This window comes from Oncorhynchus kisutch, unplaced genomic scaffold (genome assembly GCF_002021735.2).
Source record: "Oncorhynchus kisutch isolate 150728-3 unplaced genomic scaffold, Okis_V2 scaffold3923, whole genome shotgun sequence".
In the NCBI taxonomy this organism is placed as follows: Eukaryota; Metazoa; Chordata; class Actinopteri; order Salmoniformes; family Salmonidae; genus Oncorhynchus; species Oncorhynchus kisutch.
The window spans coordinates 229098-248760 of record NW_022265868.1 but is presented as its reverse complement, the minus strand read 5'-3'; the positions used below and the strand labels follow the sequence as shown (position 1 = coordinate 248760).

General features: G+C 42.9%; 1 protein-coding gene across 9 annotated transcripts in view; it reads right to left on the bottom strand.

The window, feature by feature from the left end:
* Window positions 1-286: 286 nt before the first annotated feature.
* Window positions 287-19663, bottom strand: part of LOC116372112 (brain-specific angiogenesis inhibitor 1-associated protein 2-like) — a 141484-nt gene continuing 122107 nt past the window's right edge. For 2 of the 9 annotated variants that reach the window (XM_031821205.1, XM_031821209.1), the window contains 7 exons: window positions 19119-19188; window positions 18399-18600; window positions 17902-17970; window positions 16120-16273; window positions 14728-14768; window positions 6255-6297; window positions 287-5636 (listed from right to left, as the gene is read on the bottom strand). In XM_031821205.1, the coding sequence (XP_031677065.1) occupies window positions 6270-6297; window positions 14728-14768; window positions 16120-16273; window positions 17902-17970; window positions 18399-18600; window positions 19119-19188 (564 nt within the window). In that variant the 3' untranslated portion in view covers window positions 287-5636; window positions 6255-6269. Of the gene's footprint in view, window positions 5637-6254; window positions 6298-8068; window positions 10247-14727; window positions 14769-16119; window positions 16274-17901; window positions 17971-18398; window positions 18601-19118; window positions 19189-19663 lie in introns of those variants that run through there. The other 7 variants (XR_004209121.1, XM_031821208.1, XM_031821203.1 and 4 more) reach the window with 7 other exon arrangements.

Here is a 19663-nt window from a genome sequence, read left to right as displayed (position 1 = left end):
GTCATCATGGTATGCTCTACTGAACATAACCCAGGTCATCATGGTATGCTCTACTGAACATAACCCAGGTCATCATGGTATGCTCTACTGAACATAACCCAGGTCATCATGGTGTGCTCTACTGAACACAACCCAGGTGATCATGGTATGCTCTACTGAACACAACCCAGGTCATCATGGTATGCTCTACTGAACATAACCCAGGTCATCATGGTATGCTCTACTGAACATAACCCAGGTCATCATCCTGTTTCTGACATGAATAGCAGTAGTTAGCACACACTTCTTGTGTCCAATTGTTTTATTTCATACAAGGTCATGAATGTGTACAAAGGTCATTTTTGTACAGATATACAGATACAGGAACAGAGTGAGAAAATATTATAAAACCGTATAAAATGTATTTGAAACCCTTCTGGTGTGCCTAGCCAGTGGTTTACCTGTTCGCAAACAGTCGTCTAAAGTTGAATCCAACCAGTGGTATCTATTGAGACTCCGATTCTTACACTCATATCAGTTTCTCTCTCTCATACCTCCACACTAACCAGCGTGTCTACTGTCCATTCTCTGACACCTATTGAAGACGATCAATAAGTGTCCAAAATGGCAGCCTATTACCTACGTAGTGCCCAGATTGGCTCTGACCAATAGTAGTGCACTAAAGGGAACAGGGTGTGGTTTCAGATAGGCCTACAGTGTATAATACTGAGTCAGCATGATCACACTATGACAATAACATTCTATTTGTTATTCGGAGGTGGGGAAACTAGATCTGAACGTCAAATCATATCAGCTATTATTTCTACTGTAGCTAGCTAACATCTTATTATAAAGTTATAATACTCACTTTAAAAAGAAAAAACATGTAGAAGGGAATTCATAGCATTTCTCTATTTGTATTCTACCATTAGAGTATGTAGTAGTACAGTAGTAGTCTAACATATTCAGGCAACAAAAAACATTTTGTTTACAGTAGAATTACTTAGCAGACTGATCAAACATTTTGTTTACAGTAGAATTACTTAGCAGACTGATCAAACATTTTGTTTACAGTAGAATTACTTAGCAGACTGATCAAACATTTTCGAAAAGTCTAAATCAAAAGAAAATAACATTTGTGACATTCTGAAGAACAATATAACAAACAATATCCAGATAAAAGTGATACATGTTCCCTTTGCTTATAGCAGTGTTTTAGGATGATGGTTTAACCTGAAGCTGCATAGGAAACGACAGGCAGACAGAAGGCACAGTCCCCATGTTACTGGCCATACTGTTTCACGACTCCTAGACAATATGGTGTTATTTATGGTGGTCTATGGCCTGTACAGAAGCATTAGCTAATGTTTGCAGTTGTGTTTGATCACATTCATTGTACATCACTATGCATTTCCATGAGCTGCTAAACGACCCCTGCCTTAGCTGGAGGACACATTGCTGTAAGGTACCTCATTTCACTGCAAAGAAGATCTGTATGGACTGAACAAGAAAGAGTTTGTGATATGCATATCTGACCGGGTTTCTGCAAGCCTTCATTCAATGCTCATACTGTAAGTTAGTAGTCTATCTATAGGATGTTCAATGTCAAATGTACAGTGTTTTCATCAAAGAATACTGAGGTCTATTATGGAAAAACATGATTTGTACAAATGAAAACAAATGGATTGGTCAAACAAACCGACATCTTTTAATCTGCAAGAAGACATTAACTATCTACAGTGCCTTGCAAAAGTATTCATACCCCTTGGATTTCTTCACATTTTGTGTTACAAAGTGCGATTAAAATTGATAAAATTGTATTTTTTGGGGGTCAACAATTGACTCAAAATACACCAATGTCAAAGTGGCAGGTTTTTTTGAAGATGAATAAAAGTAGATAACTAAAATATAGCCCCTTTGTTCAGGCCTAAATTAGTTTGGTTAAACAAATAACACAAGTTGGCACCGGAGCAGAAGGCAGATGTTTTACGTGCCCCCAACCGATTGTGTTTTTTGTTTTATCTGCGTTGTTTGACTCATTTTTGTACATAATGTTGTCGTTACCGTCTTTTATGACCGAAAATGACTTCTAGACATCATCAGGACTGAGATTACTCACCACGGACTACCAGAAACCTTTCTCTTCTTTCACAACTCTGATGAGCCCGAGGCGGAGGATATACGGCTCCCTCAGGAACAGGCCCCAGTGATCTGCGTGAAGAGGAGGTGGAGATAGATGCCAGAGGGCGGGCTGCCTTCTGAGGAGTAGGCGGCGATCGAATAAACCCTAACTCCCCGCAATTCTGCTCGCAAACATGCAATCTTTGGACAATAAAATGGACGAGTTATTGGGAAGATTAAACTACCAACGGGACATTAACTGTAGCATCATAAGCTTCACGGAGTCGTGGCTGAATGACAACAATATCAACATACAGCTGGCTAGTTATACTATGTACCGGCAGGATAGAACAGCAGCATCTGGTAAGACAAGGTGTGGCGGTCTATGTATTTTTGTAAACAGCTGGTGGACGATATCTAAGGAAGTCTCGAGCCATTGCTCATCTGAGGTAGTTTCTCATGATAAGCTGCAGACCACATTACAACACAGGGGCCACTCAGGGGTGCGTGCTCAGTCCTCTCCTGTACTCCCTGTTCATTCATGACTGCACGGCCAGGCACGAATCCAACACAATCATTAATTTTGACGATGACACAACAGTGCTCGGCCTGATCACCGACAATGAGACGAGCCTATAGGGAGGAGGTCAGAGACCTGGCCATGTGGTGCCAGGACAACAACCTCTCCCTCAACGTGATCAAGACAATGGAGATGATTGTGGACTACAGGAAAAATAGGACCGAGCACGCCCCCATTCTCGTCGACGGGGCTGCAGTGGAGCAGGTTGAGAGCTTCAAGTTCCTTGGTGTCCACATCACCAACAAACTAACATGGTCCAAGCATACCATGACAGTCGTGAAGCATGCATGACAAAACCTATTCCCCCTCAGGAGACTGAAAATATTTGGCATGGGTCCTCAGATCCTCAAAATGTTCTACAGCTGCACCATTGAGAGCATGGTTGCTGACTGGTTGCTTCACTGCCTGGTATGGCAACTGCTCGGCTTCTGACCACAAGGCACTACAGAGCGTAGTGCGAACGCCCCTGTACATCGCTGTGGCCAAGCTTCCTGCTATCCAGGACCTCTATACCAGGCGGTGTCAGAGGAAGGCCCTGAAAATTGTCAAAGGCTCCAGCCACCCTAGTCATAGACTGTTCTCTCTGCTACCACACGGCAAGCGGTACCAGAGCGCCAAGTCTAGATCCAAGGGGCTTCTAAACAGCTTCTACCCCCAAGCCATAAGACTCCTGAACATCTAGTCAAATGGCTACCCAGACTATTCACATTGCCCCCTCCCCACATCACTGCCACTCTATTATCATCTATGCATAGTCACTTTAATTAACTCTACCTACATGTTCATACTACCTCAACTAACCGGTGCCCCCGCAGATTGACTCTGTACCGGCACCCCCCTGTATATATTGTTATTTTTTGAATTTCAAGCACAGATTAAATTACAAAGACCAGGGACCTTTTCGAAAGCCTTTTTCAGAAGGGCAGTGATTGGTAGATGGGTAACAATAGCAAATCAGACATTGAATATATATTTAAGCATGGTGAAGTTAATCATTATTATGTGGATGGTGTATTAAACCACCCAGAGACATAAAAGATGCAGTCCTCCTTTTGAACTGAGCAGCAGGATTGAAACAGCTCAGGGATGTCACCATGGTGATTTAAAAAAAAGCTGTGATGGGAGAAAACTGAGGTTGGCCCAACAACATTGTAGAGACTCCACAATAATGACTTACAATGGCAGATTGAAAAGAACAATACAAATATACAGAATAAAAATATTCCAAAACATGCATGTTGTTTGCAACAAGGCACACAAGTTATACTTTTAAAAAAACACTGCAAAGCCTTACATTTGGGGCAAATCCAACAACACGGAGTAACTAACTGCCTCCTTATTTTTAAGCATGGTGGTGGCTGCATCATGTTATGGGTATGCTTGATGTCGGCAAATACTGGGCAGTTTTCCAGGATAAAAAGAAACGGGATGAAGCTATGCACATGCAAAATCCTTGAGGCTTCAGTCTGCTTTACACCAGTCACTGGGAGGGGAATTCACTTTTCAGCAGGACAATAACCTACAACACAAGGCCAAATCTACACTGGAGTATTTTACCAAGAAGACAGTGAATGTTCCTGAGTGGCCAAGTTTGACATAAATCTGCTTAAATCAATAGCGAGACATCTTGACAGAGCTTGAAGAACTTTAAAAAGAATAAATGGGCTAATATTGCACAATCTAGGTGTGTAAAGCTTTAAAAGACTTACCCAGGAAGACACAGATGTAATCGCCCCCTAAGTCAAATGTATTGACTTAGGGAGCTCAATACTTATGCAACAACAATATTTTTGTTATGTAATCTCTATTCATATTAAATCAATAAAACACTTTGACTTGAGTATTTTGTGTAGATTGTTGACAACAAAAAAATATTTTATTTATTATTAATCCCACTTAGTACAAACTAAATGTGAGGAAATCCGAGGGGTGTGAACACTTTTACAAGGCAGTGTAAGTGTAGTGGTGGAGCCTCCCTAACGCCCATCCTAGTTGACAGCAGTTCCAGGCTAGCATGTAGGCCTGCTGCAGGGCTGCCCAACCCTCTTCCTGAAGACCTACCGGCCTGTACTTTTTCACTCACTCTAATTATTAGCAGGTCCCCCAGACCTTAACTAGTGGAATCAGGTATGTTTGATTACGGTTGGATTGAAAACCTACCGGATGGTAGATCTTCAGGAAGAGCGTTGGGCAGACTTGCTTTAAAATATCAAGTAATAGTTTTAAATGAAAAAAGTATTTACAAATGTACTTATGTTATACTGTACATCTACATCCAGTGTAACTATCAATTTACTGTAATATAACCTATATACATACCACACGTTGTCCTCCCTCTCAATATTTACCTTCAACCTCTTAAGACAGTTTGCTGTACATTATTTCAGTTACAGGAACATAGAAATGACACATATATGTTCATTATTATCAGTATTGTGACTAGAGGCCAGAGACCTACAGGGGTCTTAAGAGGAGGGCGAGGGGCCAGGGACACACAAGCTGGTTAGGGGGAGGTGGTGGGGCCAAGGACCCCCAGGTGCCTACAGGGGGGTTGTGAGAGGAGGATCAGAGGCCAGGGAGCCCCAGGGACCTACAGGGGTGCTGTGAGGGGAGGGTGAGAGGCCAGAGACCTACAGGGGTGCTGTGAGGGGAGCGTGAAAGGCCAGGGGTGCTGTCAGGGGAGGGTGAGAGGCCAGGGACCTACAGGGGTGCTGTGAGGGGAGGGTGAGAGGCCAGGGACCTACAGGGGTGCTGTGAGGGGAGGGTGAGAGGCCAGGGACCTACAGGGGTGCTGTGAGGGGAGGGTGAGAGGCCAGGGATCTACAGGGGTGCTGTCAGGGGAGGGTGAGAGGCCAGGGACCTACAGGGGTGCTGTGAAGGCCCCTGCTAGTAGAATATAGGGGCTGATCTGTCATCATTGATGGGTTGTCTGAAGTAAATCTCCAGGGCTCGGTCACTGTGGAGAGAGGGAGCAAGGAAGAGAGATGTTTAGTCTGGATAGAACACACATGGAAGACACTTAGGTCAAACCCCTAATCCCAACTCATCACCCACCCCAAGGTATTTATCTTCAGTCTTCTGTTTGGTAGATTATAGTGACCCCTATAGAAACCAGAAAGTACAATAACAGTAGCCATTCTCCACTGACTAAATACTTTTGTTTCTCAATGTGTGTCTGTAGTTCTTATTTATAAAGGGAATGTTAGAGCCAGCATGCAGGCGAGAACAAACCATGCTGTAGTGCTTATTATTGGAGTGAAGTGTTAAACATTTACTCTGAGAGTACAGAACAGACAGGCAGGGTTAGAAGGACTTAGAGTCTTCTGACACTTTTACCTCCATGGAAAAACATTATTTTGCAACCCAGGGCCTCCTGGATTGGCCGGAAGAAACCCCGCCTCAGGAAGGAAAGCCAATCAGAGAGGTCGAAGGTTGGAAAAGGAAAAAACAAAACAGGGATGTCCAGCACCTTACTGAAGCCAGACAGCCAATGACAGCCGAGAGAACCAGAGAGAGTGTGATTAGTTGGTTGGCTGAGTGAGTGAGCGAGCGGCGATGGAGGCTGGTGACTTACTGACGTCCTGTTCTTTCAGAACCGGGACATTTCTGGACCCAAACTGGAAGGTAAAGAAAACCCTTGGGTTTGACTGCTTTAGTGTGCATCCCAAACTGCACCGTATTCCCTATGCAGTGCACTACGTTTGAGTGTACTATGTAGGGAATAGGGTGCTTAAAGCTCATCTCTCATAGTGAAGTCATGCATAGTGAGGTCACAGTTCTTAAAGGCATTGGCACAGCTAGTTAGTCGGATGTCAGATGAACATACGTTAACTGATATACGGTTCATTTCCCAGGCACAAATTAAACCTGGTATATGTCCACAACTGAACCCTATTCTCTATTTAGTGCACTACTTTAGACCAGAGTCCTGATCAAAAGTAGTGCACTACTTTAGACCAGAGCCCTATTCTCTATATAGTGCACTACTTTAGACCAGAGTCCTGATCAAAAGTAGCGCACTATAAAGGGTTTAGGGTTCCATTTGGGAGGCAAACTATTCCTGGTTTAAAAATCATGGTTGCTTGAGAAATGATTATTTTTTTGTTCCAAGACTACAGGATTCATCTGTGTCTGGGAAACCAGCTCTTTGGACTGGATTTGTGAAGAACGATGGAAGACTGACAATACACATTTTCATGCCCTCAACTTAGCCAAGTCACAGCCTGATGTTTGCCTGCAGAGATGATGTGGAAAAAGCCTAACCACAGAGCTGTCAATGGGACTTGTGTGGCTGCTATAGCACAGCACCTTCTCTACTACAGGTCTCCACAACCAGGGTACTAGGACTATACACAGGGGGTACTAGGACTATACACAGGGGGTACTAGGACTATACACAGGGGGTACTAGGACTATACACAGGGGGTACTAGGATGTGTCCTATGGCTTCAGGCTATAACCCTAATACAACTGGAAGTTCAAACAAACCAGGATTATATTCACATGGCAGCAAAACTAGAGAAATACTGTCTGAAGAAGGAGAGGAGGCAGGAAGGAAAGGAGAGGAGGCAGGAAGGAGAGGAGAGGAGGCAGGAAGGGAAAGGAGGTAGGAAGGAAAGGAGAGGAACACATCTATAGTGCCATTCACAAACACACACATTCACCACACACACTGATACTCAAATGGTTCAAATCACATCATGATGACGTGGCGATCAGAGCTTGGTTGCTATGGGACGCCAGAGGTAGTGCATAGAGGATGAGGTGGACAGGGAGAGGTAGGGATGAGGTGTGGACGATGCAGACGCCATGACAACAGACAATACTTCATATGTTTGGCCAGTACTGGTCCAAAACATACTGATGTCAATCAAAATAGAACAAATATTAAATTAAATCATTTCAAATATATATATATATTTTTTTAAAGTCATTAATTTGACAGAACAGATCTCTCCTCTGAACAAACTGTTTATTAATATATAGATATATTTTTTTAAAGCCATTAATTTGACAGAACAGATCTCTCCTCTGAACAAACTGTTTATTAATATATATATATTTTTTAAAGTCATTAATTTGACAGAACAGATCTCTCCTCTGAACAAACTGTTTATTAATATATATATATTTTTTAAAGTCATTAATTTGACAGAACAGATCTCTCCTCTGAACAAACTGTTTATTAATATATATATATATATTTTTTTAAAGTCATTAATTTGACAGAACAGATCTCTCCTCTGAACAAACTGTTTATTAATATATATATATATATTTTTTTAAAGCCATTAAATTTGACAGAACAGATCTCTCCTCTGAACAAACTGTTTATTAATATATATATATATATTTTTTTAAAGCCATTAATTTGACAGAACAGATCTCTCCTCTGAACAAACTGTTTATTAATATATAGATATATTTTTTATTTAGAATACTTTTTGTAAAAAGTCACCATACATTCAATGTCAAAGTTCAATAGTATCACATTTCTGATCATTGCGCCGTAGCTCAATGCTCAAAGATAATGATGTTTTATATTATTCAAATCAATATTTTATATTTTTCTGGAAATCTTTTTACAACAACACTTAACGCATTTTTCAAAGAAATGAAGACCAAAAAGGACATAATCACTCAGGACATACGATGATAATTATATTATTAAACATATTGTTTGTACTTTCTTTCAACTAGATCACAGCAGTTATGGAGAAAATTAGACAAAGGTCATGGAAGGTTCAAATGGTTGTAGAGGGGTCAATGATGACTGCCCCAACTGCTGAAAGAGCATATTCAGGGGTCAGAAAAGGTCCAAACTGAGCTCCATCAAGGAGTATTTGAAGGAAAATGAATATTTCAGACTGACCACTCATGGGATGGCTTGGAGGAGGTCCTAGAAAGGACTGGATGTATATAGTGTGATCTGCATTTGAAACCAGATCTATTTTGCACTGTGAAACATTTATTTGTATTTTCAACAAAATAATCATCTTGATTTTAAGAATCATAAAAAGAGGAAAAAGACGAAATTCGTCCTGGATGGTAATGATCACCCAGACTAAAGTTGATAAAACAAAAGTTGATTCTTGCGTCAAATTTGAAAGAGGTTAAACTAAGAAATCAAATCAAATCAAGATATTTATATTCCACAACCTAAGTTGCACATTTAAACTACCACAGAAAAACAGGAACATTTCAGAAGTAAGGCATAATGACACCGTCGAAAACCCCCTCAAATCCACTTCAGCATTGACAGGTCACACCAGGCAATGAGTGCAACGCCACATAGTGTATATCAAAGGAACAACAGACAGAATATCTGCACAGCCTCAATGCAAACAAAGGCTACGTCCCAAACAGCACCTATTCCCCATAGAATGGGCCCTGGGCAAATGTACATAGGGAATAGGGTTCCATTTGACACATCCGAAGTCTCCATTATCATGTTGAGTCATTCCACGTGCTTTAGAAAAGCAGTTTAGTCCAGTTCAGTGGCTGAGTGAAGTACAATGACTGTATACAATGTTGATCTTTTTGGCACTTGTACCGTACACGAACATGTCTTTTCAGATTGAACAAAATGACACAACCATGTACATGCATGAAAGTCAAAGACAAGCAGTGGCAAATGCAGTCTCTTGTTTGAGATTGAGAGTTAGTAGTGTCCATTTTGTCTCTCGCACAGACATTGATTAGATAAGAGAAGTTCAAAGTTACGAGTTCAGAGTGGGAAACGCTGCAAGCCGATTGGTGGATGGGCTTCTCCCTGGCTCTCCCTCTCAGCGCCCTCCTCATCCTCTACCCACCAACCGCCACTGTCACCGCCACCGACCCGAGGAAGGAAGGAGTGAAGGAGGGATCAAGGAGAGGAAGAAAGGACAGAAAGGAGGGATGAGACTTGGAGCTCTTCCACTTGGAGAAGGAGTGCGTGGAAGCAGGGGGGAGGAGGGGGGATACAGGGAGACTGAGGGGGAGAGACAGGGAGGAGACTGAGGGGGAGAGACAGGGAGGAGACTGAGGGGGAGAGACAGGGAGGAGACTGAGGGGGAGAGACAGGGAGGAGACTGAGGGGGAGAGACAGGGAGGAGACTGAGGGGAGAGACAGGGAGGAGACTGAGGGGGAGAGACAGGGAGGAGACTGAGGGGGAGAGACAGGGAGGAGACTGAGGGGGAGAGACAGGGAGGAGACTAAGGGGGAGAGACAGGGAGGAGAGACAGGGAGGAGAGACAGGGAGGAGACTAAGGGGGAGAGACAGGGAGGAGACTAAGGGGGAGAGACAGAGAGGAGACTAGGGGGGAGAGACAGGGAGGAGACTGAGGGGGAGAGACAGGGAGGAGACTGAGGGGGAGAGACAGGGAGGAGACTAAGGGGGAGAGACAGGGAGGAGACTAAGGGGTGAGATTGAGATGGAGAGACTAAGTGGTGAGATTGTTGGGAAGAGACTGAAAGGGGGGGGGGGGCTGGGAAGAGAGGGGGCGGCCCCTGTGCTATCCGGTAGGGAGCTGTCTCTGTCTGTCTGTTCTCACACTGTCGAAATCAATTTGCCATCGGGATCAGAACTGTGGAACAAGGAACAAAGAGAAAGGAAGCTTGCCAGGTGGGAAGAGAAGAGACACTCCGAGAGAAGATGGAGGGACAAGACAGCCACAAGGCAAGGAGGGCAGGCAGGCAGGGGTGGATTTGGGAGGAGAGGGGTGCTGTACCATCAGCGTGTTTTGAGTGGATCAGTTTGAACAAGGCAAGGCACAGAATCACTCATCTTGATCACACAATGAGTAGTGATCAGTAGTTAGTTGAAGATCAGTGATTCTGCACAGTCAGACTGCAGTGTCGTCCATCTCAAACACACACACACGAGTAGCAAGTACTTCCCTCCCACCTAAACCTCCCACACCAAAACACACCTGGCTGCCATAGTTACCGAGATGGGACTCCCTTCATCAGGGTCATGTTCATTAGGACACACAAAACGCTTTGCAACAGACATTTGCATTTCTTATTGTACAAGTCCAGGTTAGTACCACTTGTTTGTCAGTTTTCCTCCGTTTGGTAACCTAATGAACACAACCCAGGCCTCTATATCTATCTGAGTATTAATGATGATAGCACAAAACTAACTTCTGAAGGGTAAAGAAATGGAATGTATTGATATTTGAATGTTTCACAGAATCACTTGTCTTCTTGAACAATATGCAAATTCAACCCAAGTAACCTAGAGGCCATTTGTGATGAGGTAATCCAAGTCATCTGGTTGGCAGTGGGGGTCTGGTGTAAGATGAGTTCAGTGCCTCTAGGGTGGAGACACCCTGGGCCTGTTAGGTCTATAAATACAAGATCTGACCCAGAATCAGATATTCAGGAACAAAAGGAGTATGTGAAACGACCATAGACTTGGATAGACAGCTCAAGTGCAACGAAGCCTGTTTTAGCATGGACAGCTCCATTGAGGACACCATTTTGAAGTAGTCAACTGGGTGGGACTTCCTGTTGATTATGGAAGGATCACATAATTCTATCCAGGTCATCAGGAGGGATCAGCCAATGAATGATACTACGGAACAAACATTATATAAATGGAGGTGGTTGTATATAGCCAACCTTGGATTTATACCTGTTCAGACAACAGACTACAGGTGGCAGTGTGGATCATTTCAGTTTGTTAACAGACTGTCAATAGAAGAAGAAGAAATTGCCTTCTTTCTTTTAAAGGAAAACTCCACCCAAAAGCGATCTTTTGGTATTTGTTTCATTGGTCCATTGTTGACATAGTCCCCAAGAAGTTTTTCATGTCAGCAAGATATGCAACTTTAAAAAAAAACTGAAATCATCCCCATAAAATACAGCATCATATTGATGGGATTTTTTATTTATTTTTTACGTTACATATGTTGGAAACTTGATTGCTGACAAGTAAAACATTTTTGGTACTACGTCAACAATGTACTAATGAAACAAATACCAAAAGATCGCTTTTGGGTGGAGTTTTCCTTTAAAATGGAGAAATCCCTCAATGGTGCTACCAATGCTGTCACAGAAGCCATTATGGTAAAGATGCAAAAAAGAGCTCGCTATCAAACTCTATGTAGAAGCACTTGTAGCGCCAGACCAGAGCTCATCAGAGCTCCAGCCTCACCAAGCAGTGATGTCAACATGAGGTCAGAATGATGTCATTCGATATGTCACAAGACACATACATACAAGTAAACACACACACACACACACATCTTCCCCATTGTCAGACAGACAGAAATAAATCAATCTCTTCGGATGAACCTAGGTTAACCCCTCCTCCCAGAGCAGTGGATCTGACTTCTGATTGGATTACAGAAACTAACTCTGTCCCAAATTAAACCCTATTCCTAATTATCTGCACTGCTTCTGAAAAGGGCCCATAGGGCTCTGGTCAAAAGTAGTGCACTATAGGGAATAGGGTTTCATTGGGCTGGGGTTAAAAGTAGTGCACTATAGGGAATAGGGTGCCATTGGGCTGGGGTTAAAAGTAGTGCACTATAGGGAATAGGGTGCCATTGGGCTGGGGTTAAAAGTAGTGCACTATAGGGAATAGGGTGCCATTGGGCTGGGGTTAAAAGTAGTGCACTATAGGGAATAGGGTGCCATTGGGCTGGGGTTAAAAGTAGTGCACTATGTAGGGAATAGGGTGCCACTTGGGATAGAGTCAGTTTGAGAGACAAACATTGACTCAGAAACAGTTGGAGAATAAACCTTCTAGACACTAGTTATATGAAATGCTGTTGTCATTAAATGACAAGCCAATATAGCAGCTATGGAGTCTGAGGAAAAAGCAAGACCCCAAAAGAGGAGAAATGAAAGCTTCCTCAGAACTGGACATCCAAGACTGGTCTTATATAATATATGCCATTTAGCAGACACTTTTATCCAAAGCCTGAAGAGCTGCAGTGTCTCCAAGTTTGAACTCAAACTAAACAGCTAAACTTCCACATCAAAGCAATATTGGTCTTTAATGATCTACACTGAACAAAAATATAAACACAACATGTAAAGTGTTGGTCCCATGTTTCATGAGCTGAAATAGAAGATCCCCCATACGTACAAAACAGCTTATTTCTCTCAAATTCTGTGCACAAATTTGTTTACCTCCCTCCATTTCTTTTTTTGCCAGGATAATCCATCCACCTGACAGGTGTGGCATATGAAGAAGCTGATTAAACAGCATGATTATTACACAGGTGCATCTTGTGCTGTTGACAATAAAAGGCCACTCTAAAATGTGCAGTCACACAACACAATGCTACAGATGTCCCAAATGTTTTGAGGGAGTGTGAAATTGACATGCTGACTGCAGGAATGTCCACAAGAGCTGTTGCCAGAGAATTTAATGTTAATTTCTCTACCATAAGCCGCGTCCAATGTCATTTTGGAGTATTTGGCAGTACGTCCAACCGGCCTCAACCACAGACCACGTGTAACCACAGACCACGTGTAACCACGCCAGCCCAGGACCTCCACATCCAGCTTCTTCACCTGCGGGATCGTCTGAGACCAGCCACCCAGACAGCTGATGAAACCGAGGCTTTGCACAACTGAAGAACTTCTGCAAAAACTGTCAGAAACAGTCACAGGGATATGCATACTTGTAGTCCTAATTAGGGTCTTGACCTGACAGGCATCGTAACAGACTTCGCTGGCCAATGGCACGCTGGAGAAGTGTGCTCTTCACAGATGAGTCCTGGTTTCAACTGTACCTGGCAGATGGCAGACGTGGTGTCATGTGGGCGAGCGGTTTGCTGATGTCAACGTTGTGAACAGAGTGCCCCCATGGTGGCGGAGGGGTTATGGTATGGGCAGGCAAAAGCTAAGGACAACGAACAAAATTGCATTTGAATCGATGGCAAATTGAATGCATAGAGATACCATGTCGAGATCCTGAGGCCGATTGTTGTTCCATTCATCCACTGCCATCACCTCATGTTTCAGCAAGATAATGTACGGCCCCATGTCGCAAGGATCTGTACACAATTCCTGGAAGCTGGAAATGTGCCAGTTCTTTCATGGCCTGCATACTCACCAAACATGTCATCCATTGAGCATGTTTGGGATGCTCTGGATCAATATGTACGACAGCGTGTTCCAGATCCCGCCAATATCCAGCAACTTTGCACAGCTATTCCACAGGCCTCAATCAACAGCCTGATCAACTCTATGGGAAGGTGATGTCGTGCTGCATGGGGTAAATGATGTTCACACCAGATACTGACTGGTTTTCTCATCTACTCCCCTACTGTTTTGTTTAAGGTATCTGTGACCAACAGATGCATATCTGTATTCCCAGTCATGTGAAATCCATAGATTAGGGCCTAATGAACTTATTCCAATTGACAGTTTTCCTTATGAATTGTAACTCATGTTGGCTTATATTTTTGTCCATTGTAGTTGTACTTTTCCTCTCATATCCCAGTCTAGTCAGTGCTGTGTATTTCTTTTTTTACATTTGAATTTTTACCCCCTTTTTTCTCCCCAATTTCGTGGTATCCAACTGTTAGTAGCTACTATCTTGTCTCATCACTACAACTCCGTACGGGCTCGGGAGAGACGAAGGTCGAAAGTCATGCGTTCTCCGATATTCAACCCAACCAAGCCGCACTGCTTCTTAACACAGCGCGCATCCAACCCGGAAGCCAGCCGCACCAATGTGTCAGAGGAAACACCGTGCACCTGGCAACTTTGGTTAGCGCGCACTGCGCCCAGTCCGCCACAGTAGTTCACATTCATACAACATGGTGATCAGTCATTCATACCACTCAGTGTAACTACCAGGTCAGTGCAGTAGCTCACATTCATACTACATGGTGATCAGTCATTCATACCACTCAGTGTAACTACCAGGTCAGTGCAGTAGCTCACATTCATACTACATGGTGATCAGTCATTCATACCACTCAGTGTAACTACCAGGTCAGTACAGTAGCTCACATTCATACTACATGGTGATCAGTCATTCATACCACTCAGTGTAACTACCAGGTCAGTAGTTCAGGGAGGTTGATAATAAGGTTCTTACCTTGCAGCAGCAAAGCGACTGTCATAGTCCTCAAGGGCAGGCTGAAACAGAAATGAGCATTATCATGACACAGTTCATTCCTACATTAGAACACTCCTTAACACACAGTTCATTCCTACATTAGAACACTCCTTAACACACAGTTCATTCCTACATTAGAACACTCCTTAACACACAGTTCATTCCTACATTAGAACACCCCTTAACACACAGTTCATTCCTACATTAGAACACTCCTTAACACACAGTTCATTCCTACATTAGAACACTCCTTAACACACAGTTCATTCCTACATTAGAACACTCCTTAACACACAGTTCATTCCTACATTAGAACACTCCTTAACACACAGTTCATTCCTACATTAGAACACCCCTTAACACACAGTTCATTCCTACATTAGAACACTCCTTAACACACAGTTCATTCCTACATTAGAACACTCCTTAACACACAGTTCATTCCTACATTAGAACACTCCTTAACACACAGTTCATTCCTACATTAGAACACTCCTTAACACACAGTTCATTCCTACATTAGAACACTCCTTAACACACAATGCATTCCTACATTAGAACACTCCTTAACACACAGTTCATTCCTACATTAGAACACTCCTTAACACACAGTTCATTCCTACATTAGAACACTCCTTAACACACAATGCATTCCTACATTAGAACACTCCTTAACACACAGTTCATTCCTACATTAGAACACTCCTTAACACACAGTTCATTCCTACATTAGAACACTCCTTAAAACTTCTTATGGCTGGGGGAAATATTGAGTAGCTTGGATGAATAAGGTTCCCAGAGTAAACTGTCTGCTACTCAGGCCCAGTTGCTACTATATGCATATTATTAGTGGATTTGGATAGAAAACACTTTCAGAAAGTCTCATGTATAAAAGCAGTTATTGATAGAGAACCTCCAGCAGATGGCGCCAGAGCCACGTTCCTACTCTATATCCCTGTGTTCTCCTGCAGTATTACTCCTTACAGTACATAGTGTTAACAGAACAATACAGAAAACTGACTGGAGTCCTCCAGATAGCCAATCAGACCAGACACCTCTACTCTCCAGACTGAATCAACCACAGTGGATTACTGGGAAGATGGTGTGTTCTGAGTGGGAGATTCTGTCTGGAGTCCTCCAGATAGCCAATCAGACCAGACACCTCTACTCTCCAGACTGAATCAACCTCAGTGGATTATTGGGAAGAGGGCGTGTTCTGAGTGGGAGATTGTGTTTGTCTTTAGAAGTATATGGCTGTCTGTTTCAGTTGTGTAGAGAAAATGGTGTAGGGCCGTGGCCTGGTGTGTGTCAGCGTCCATCCATCTGTGTGTCAGCATCTGTCCGACTGCGTGTTCGCTCACAAACACTGACCTGTGTGGTAAAGCCTGCCATGCTGTAGGGCCTGGGTCTGCTCTGTGCCAGGCTCTGTGCCAGCAGGCGGGCAGTCAGGCCGTAGTCGGGCATGGGCAGAGACATGTCGCTCTCCAGCAGGTTCCCAGTGCTGCTGCTCTTCCCATGGTGCAGACTGGAGGGGACAGCAATCATTCAGTCAATCAAATCAATCTTTACTGAACGTGAAGAGATGAGATAGTATTGATTTATTTAGCTCCTTTGCACCCCATTATTTCTATCTCTACTTTGCACCTTCTTCCACTGCAAATCTACCATTCCAGTGTTTTACTTGCTATATTGTACTTACTTTGCCATCATGGCCTTTTTTTTGCCTTTACCTCCCTTATCTCACCTCATTTGCTCACATTGTATATAGACTTATTTTTCTACTGTATTATTGACTGTATGTTTGTTTTACTCCATGTGTAACTCTGTGTTGTTGTATGTGTCAAACTGCTTTATCTTGGCCAGGTCGCAATTGTAAATGAGAACTTGTTCTCAACTTGCCTACCTGGTTAAATAAAGGTGAAATATATATATATTTTTTTAAATGGACATTATCATATTATTGTTCCAGCCTGAACGGTATAGTACTGGCTAGGATATTATCTACTTACTTCACCTGAATGGTATAGTACTGGCTAGGATATTATCTACTTACTTCACCTGAACGGTATAGTACTGGCTAGGATATTATCTACTTACTTCACCTGAACGGTATAGTACTGGCTAGGATATTATCTACTTACTTCACCTGAACGGTATAGTACTGGCTAGGATATTATCTACTTACTTCACCTGAACGGTATAGTACTGGCTAGGATATTATCTACTTACTTCACCTGAACGGTATAGTACTGGCTAGGATATTATCTACTTACTTCACCTGAACGGTATAGTACTGGCTAGGATATGATCTACTTACTTCACCTGAACGGTATAGTACTGGCTAGGATATTATCTACTTACTTCACCTGAACAGTATAGTACTGGCTAGGATATGATCTACTTACTTCACCTGAACGGTATAGTACTGGCTAGGATATTATCTACTTACTTCACCTGAATGGTATAGTACTGGCTAGGATATTATCTACTTACTTCACCTGAACAGTATAGTACTGGCTAGGATATTATCTACTTACTTCACCTGAATGGTACAGTACTGGCTAGGATATTATCTACTTACTTCACCTGAATGGTATAGTACTGGCTAGGATATTATCTACTTACTTCACCTGAACAGTACAGTACTGGCTAGGATATTATCTACTTACTTCACCTGAACGGTATAGTACTGGCTAGGATATTATCTACTTACTTCACCTGAACAGTATAGTACTGGCTAGGATATTATCTACTTACTTCACCTGAACGGTATAGTACTGGCTAGGATATTATCTACTTACTTCACCTGAATGGTGTAGTACTGGCTAGGATATTATCTACTTACTTCACCTGAACAGTATAGTACTGGCTAGGATATTATCTACTTACTTCACCTGAACAGTATAGTACTGGCTAGGATATTATCTACTTACTTCACCTGAATGGTATAGTACTGGCTAGGATATTATCTACTTACTTCACCTGAACAGTATAGTACTGGTTAGGATATTATCTACTTACTTCACCTGAACGGTATAGTACTGGCTAGGATATTATCTACTTACTTCACCTGAACAGTATAGTACTGGCTAGGATATTATCTACTTACTTCACCTGAACGGTACAGTACTGGCTAGGATATTATCTACTTACTTCACCTGGAGCTTCTCCTTCTCACTCTCTGGCAGCACACGTGTGTAAGAGAAGGGGAACCAGCCACGCCTGAGGGGGGAAACAGGTAAGATGAGTTAAGATGAAGACACATGCTGGAAACTACATTAGATCTGAATCCTCTTGAGATCTGCGGTTAACTCTGACTTCTGTGGAAATCACGCATTGATGTTTAACCAAAGACTTGCGCAAAATCCTCAGTTCTGAATGTCAGTCTGCAGGTTCATATGCAGCACAGGAGGTTGGTGACATCTTCATTGGGGAGGATGGGCTCATGGTAATGGCTGGAGCGGAGTAAGTGGAATGGTATCAAATGCATCAAACACATTGTTTCCATGGTTTCCAGGTGTTTGATGCCATTCCATTGACTCCGTTCCAGACATTATTATGAGCCGTCCTCCCCTCAGCAGCCCCCATTGATATGTAGTACTGAACACACAAGCTTTCATTCCATGTCTCTGTGACAGACAGACACTTACATCTTGTTCTTCTCGTTCTCCCCATAGTGCCATCCATCACGGGCCTCTGGGACCAGCAGGGTGATGATGTCTCCCTCAGAGAAGCTGAGCAGGGTGCTGTTGTCTCCGGCCGCGTGGGAGAAGATGGCCTGGACACGGGCACGACCGTTCTTCTCCAGCCCCGCTGCCATGGAGCTAGACCTGGGCAGGGTACGGGTCTCACCTGGGGCCGGGATGTAGAAGGGGGACATCAGTGTCACGCTACACAGCACTATGTGGCTCCTGGAAGAGTTTTTACTAAGGAAGATGCTATGTTAGTTGCTAATTTAGTTACTAAGACTAGCTGATTCACAACGTCATTGTTATTCCCATCTGCTTTGAGGAGATTAACCCGTTTACGTGACGCTGGCAGTATACGGTTCTCTTACCAGACAGTAACGTAACAGTATACAGTTATCTACCAGAGATGAGCAGAGTTAGCTTAAGTTCTCTTACCAGACAGTAACGTAACAGTTATCTACCAGAGACGAGCAGAGTTAGCTTAAGTTCTCTTACAAGACAATAACAGTATACAGTTACCTACCAGAGACTAGCAGAGTTATCTTAAGTTCTCTTACAAGACAATAACAGTATACAGTTATCTACCAGAGACGAGCAGAGTTAGCTTAAGTTCTCTTACAAGACAATAACAGTATACAGTTATCTACCAGAGACTAGCAGAGTTATCTTAAGTTCTCTTACCAACAGAGGTCTTGTTCTTGGCAGGCTGGGGCCTGCGGACGGGCAGGGTATTGGAGTAGTGCTCACTGACCTGCATAGAGATACATGCATTACCCGTATATTATCTACATGACCTGTATATTATCTACATACAGTGTGTGTGTGTGTGTGTGTGTGTGTGTGTGTGTGTGTGTGTGTGTGTGTGTGTGTGTGTGAGTGAGATTATATATATATGCTCAGTAGACAGTTTATTAGGTACACTACCCCGTTCATGAAAATAGATCACTCCTACAGACAGTGAGTCACGTAGCTGTGGCTTGCTTTATAAAGCAGGCAGGCAGGCATCGAGGCATTCAGTTACTGTTCAATTGAACATTAGAATGGGCAAAAACAAAATGACCTAAGCGATCACCGATCACATAGAACGCTTCTCAACCAATCACATTGCTTGTTTTGACCCAGTGTAGAAACAACAGTTACAGAATCATCTGCATCCACTTGAATATTAACAGACACACATTTACAAAACATTTTAGCATTAGCAGACACTAAGATGGATCCCTGGA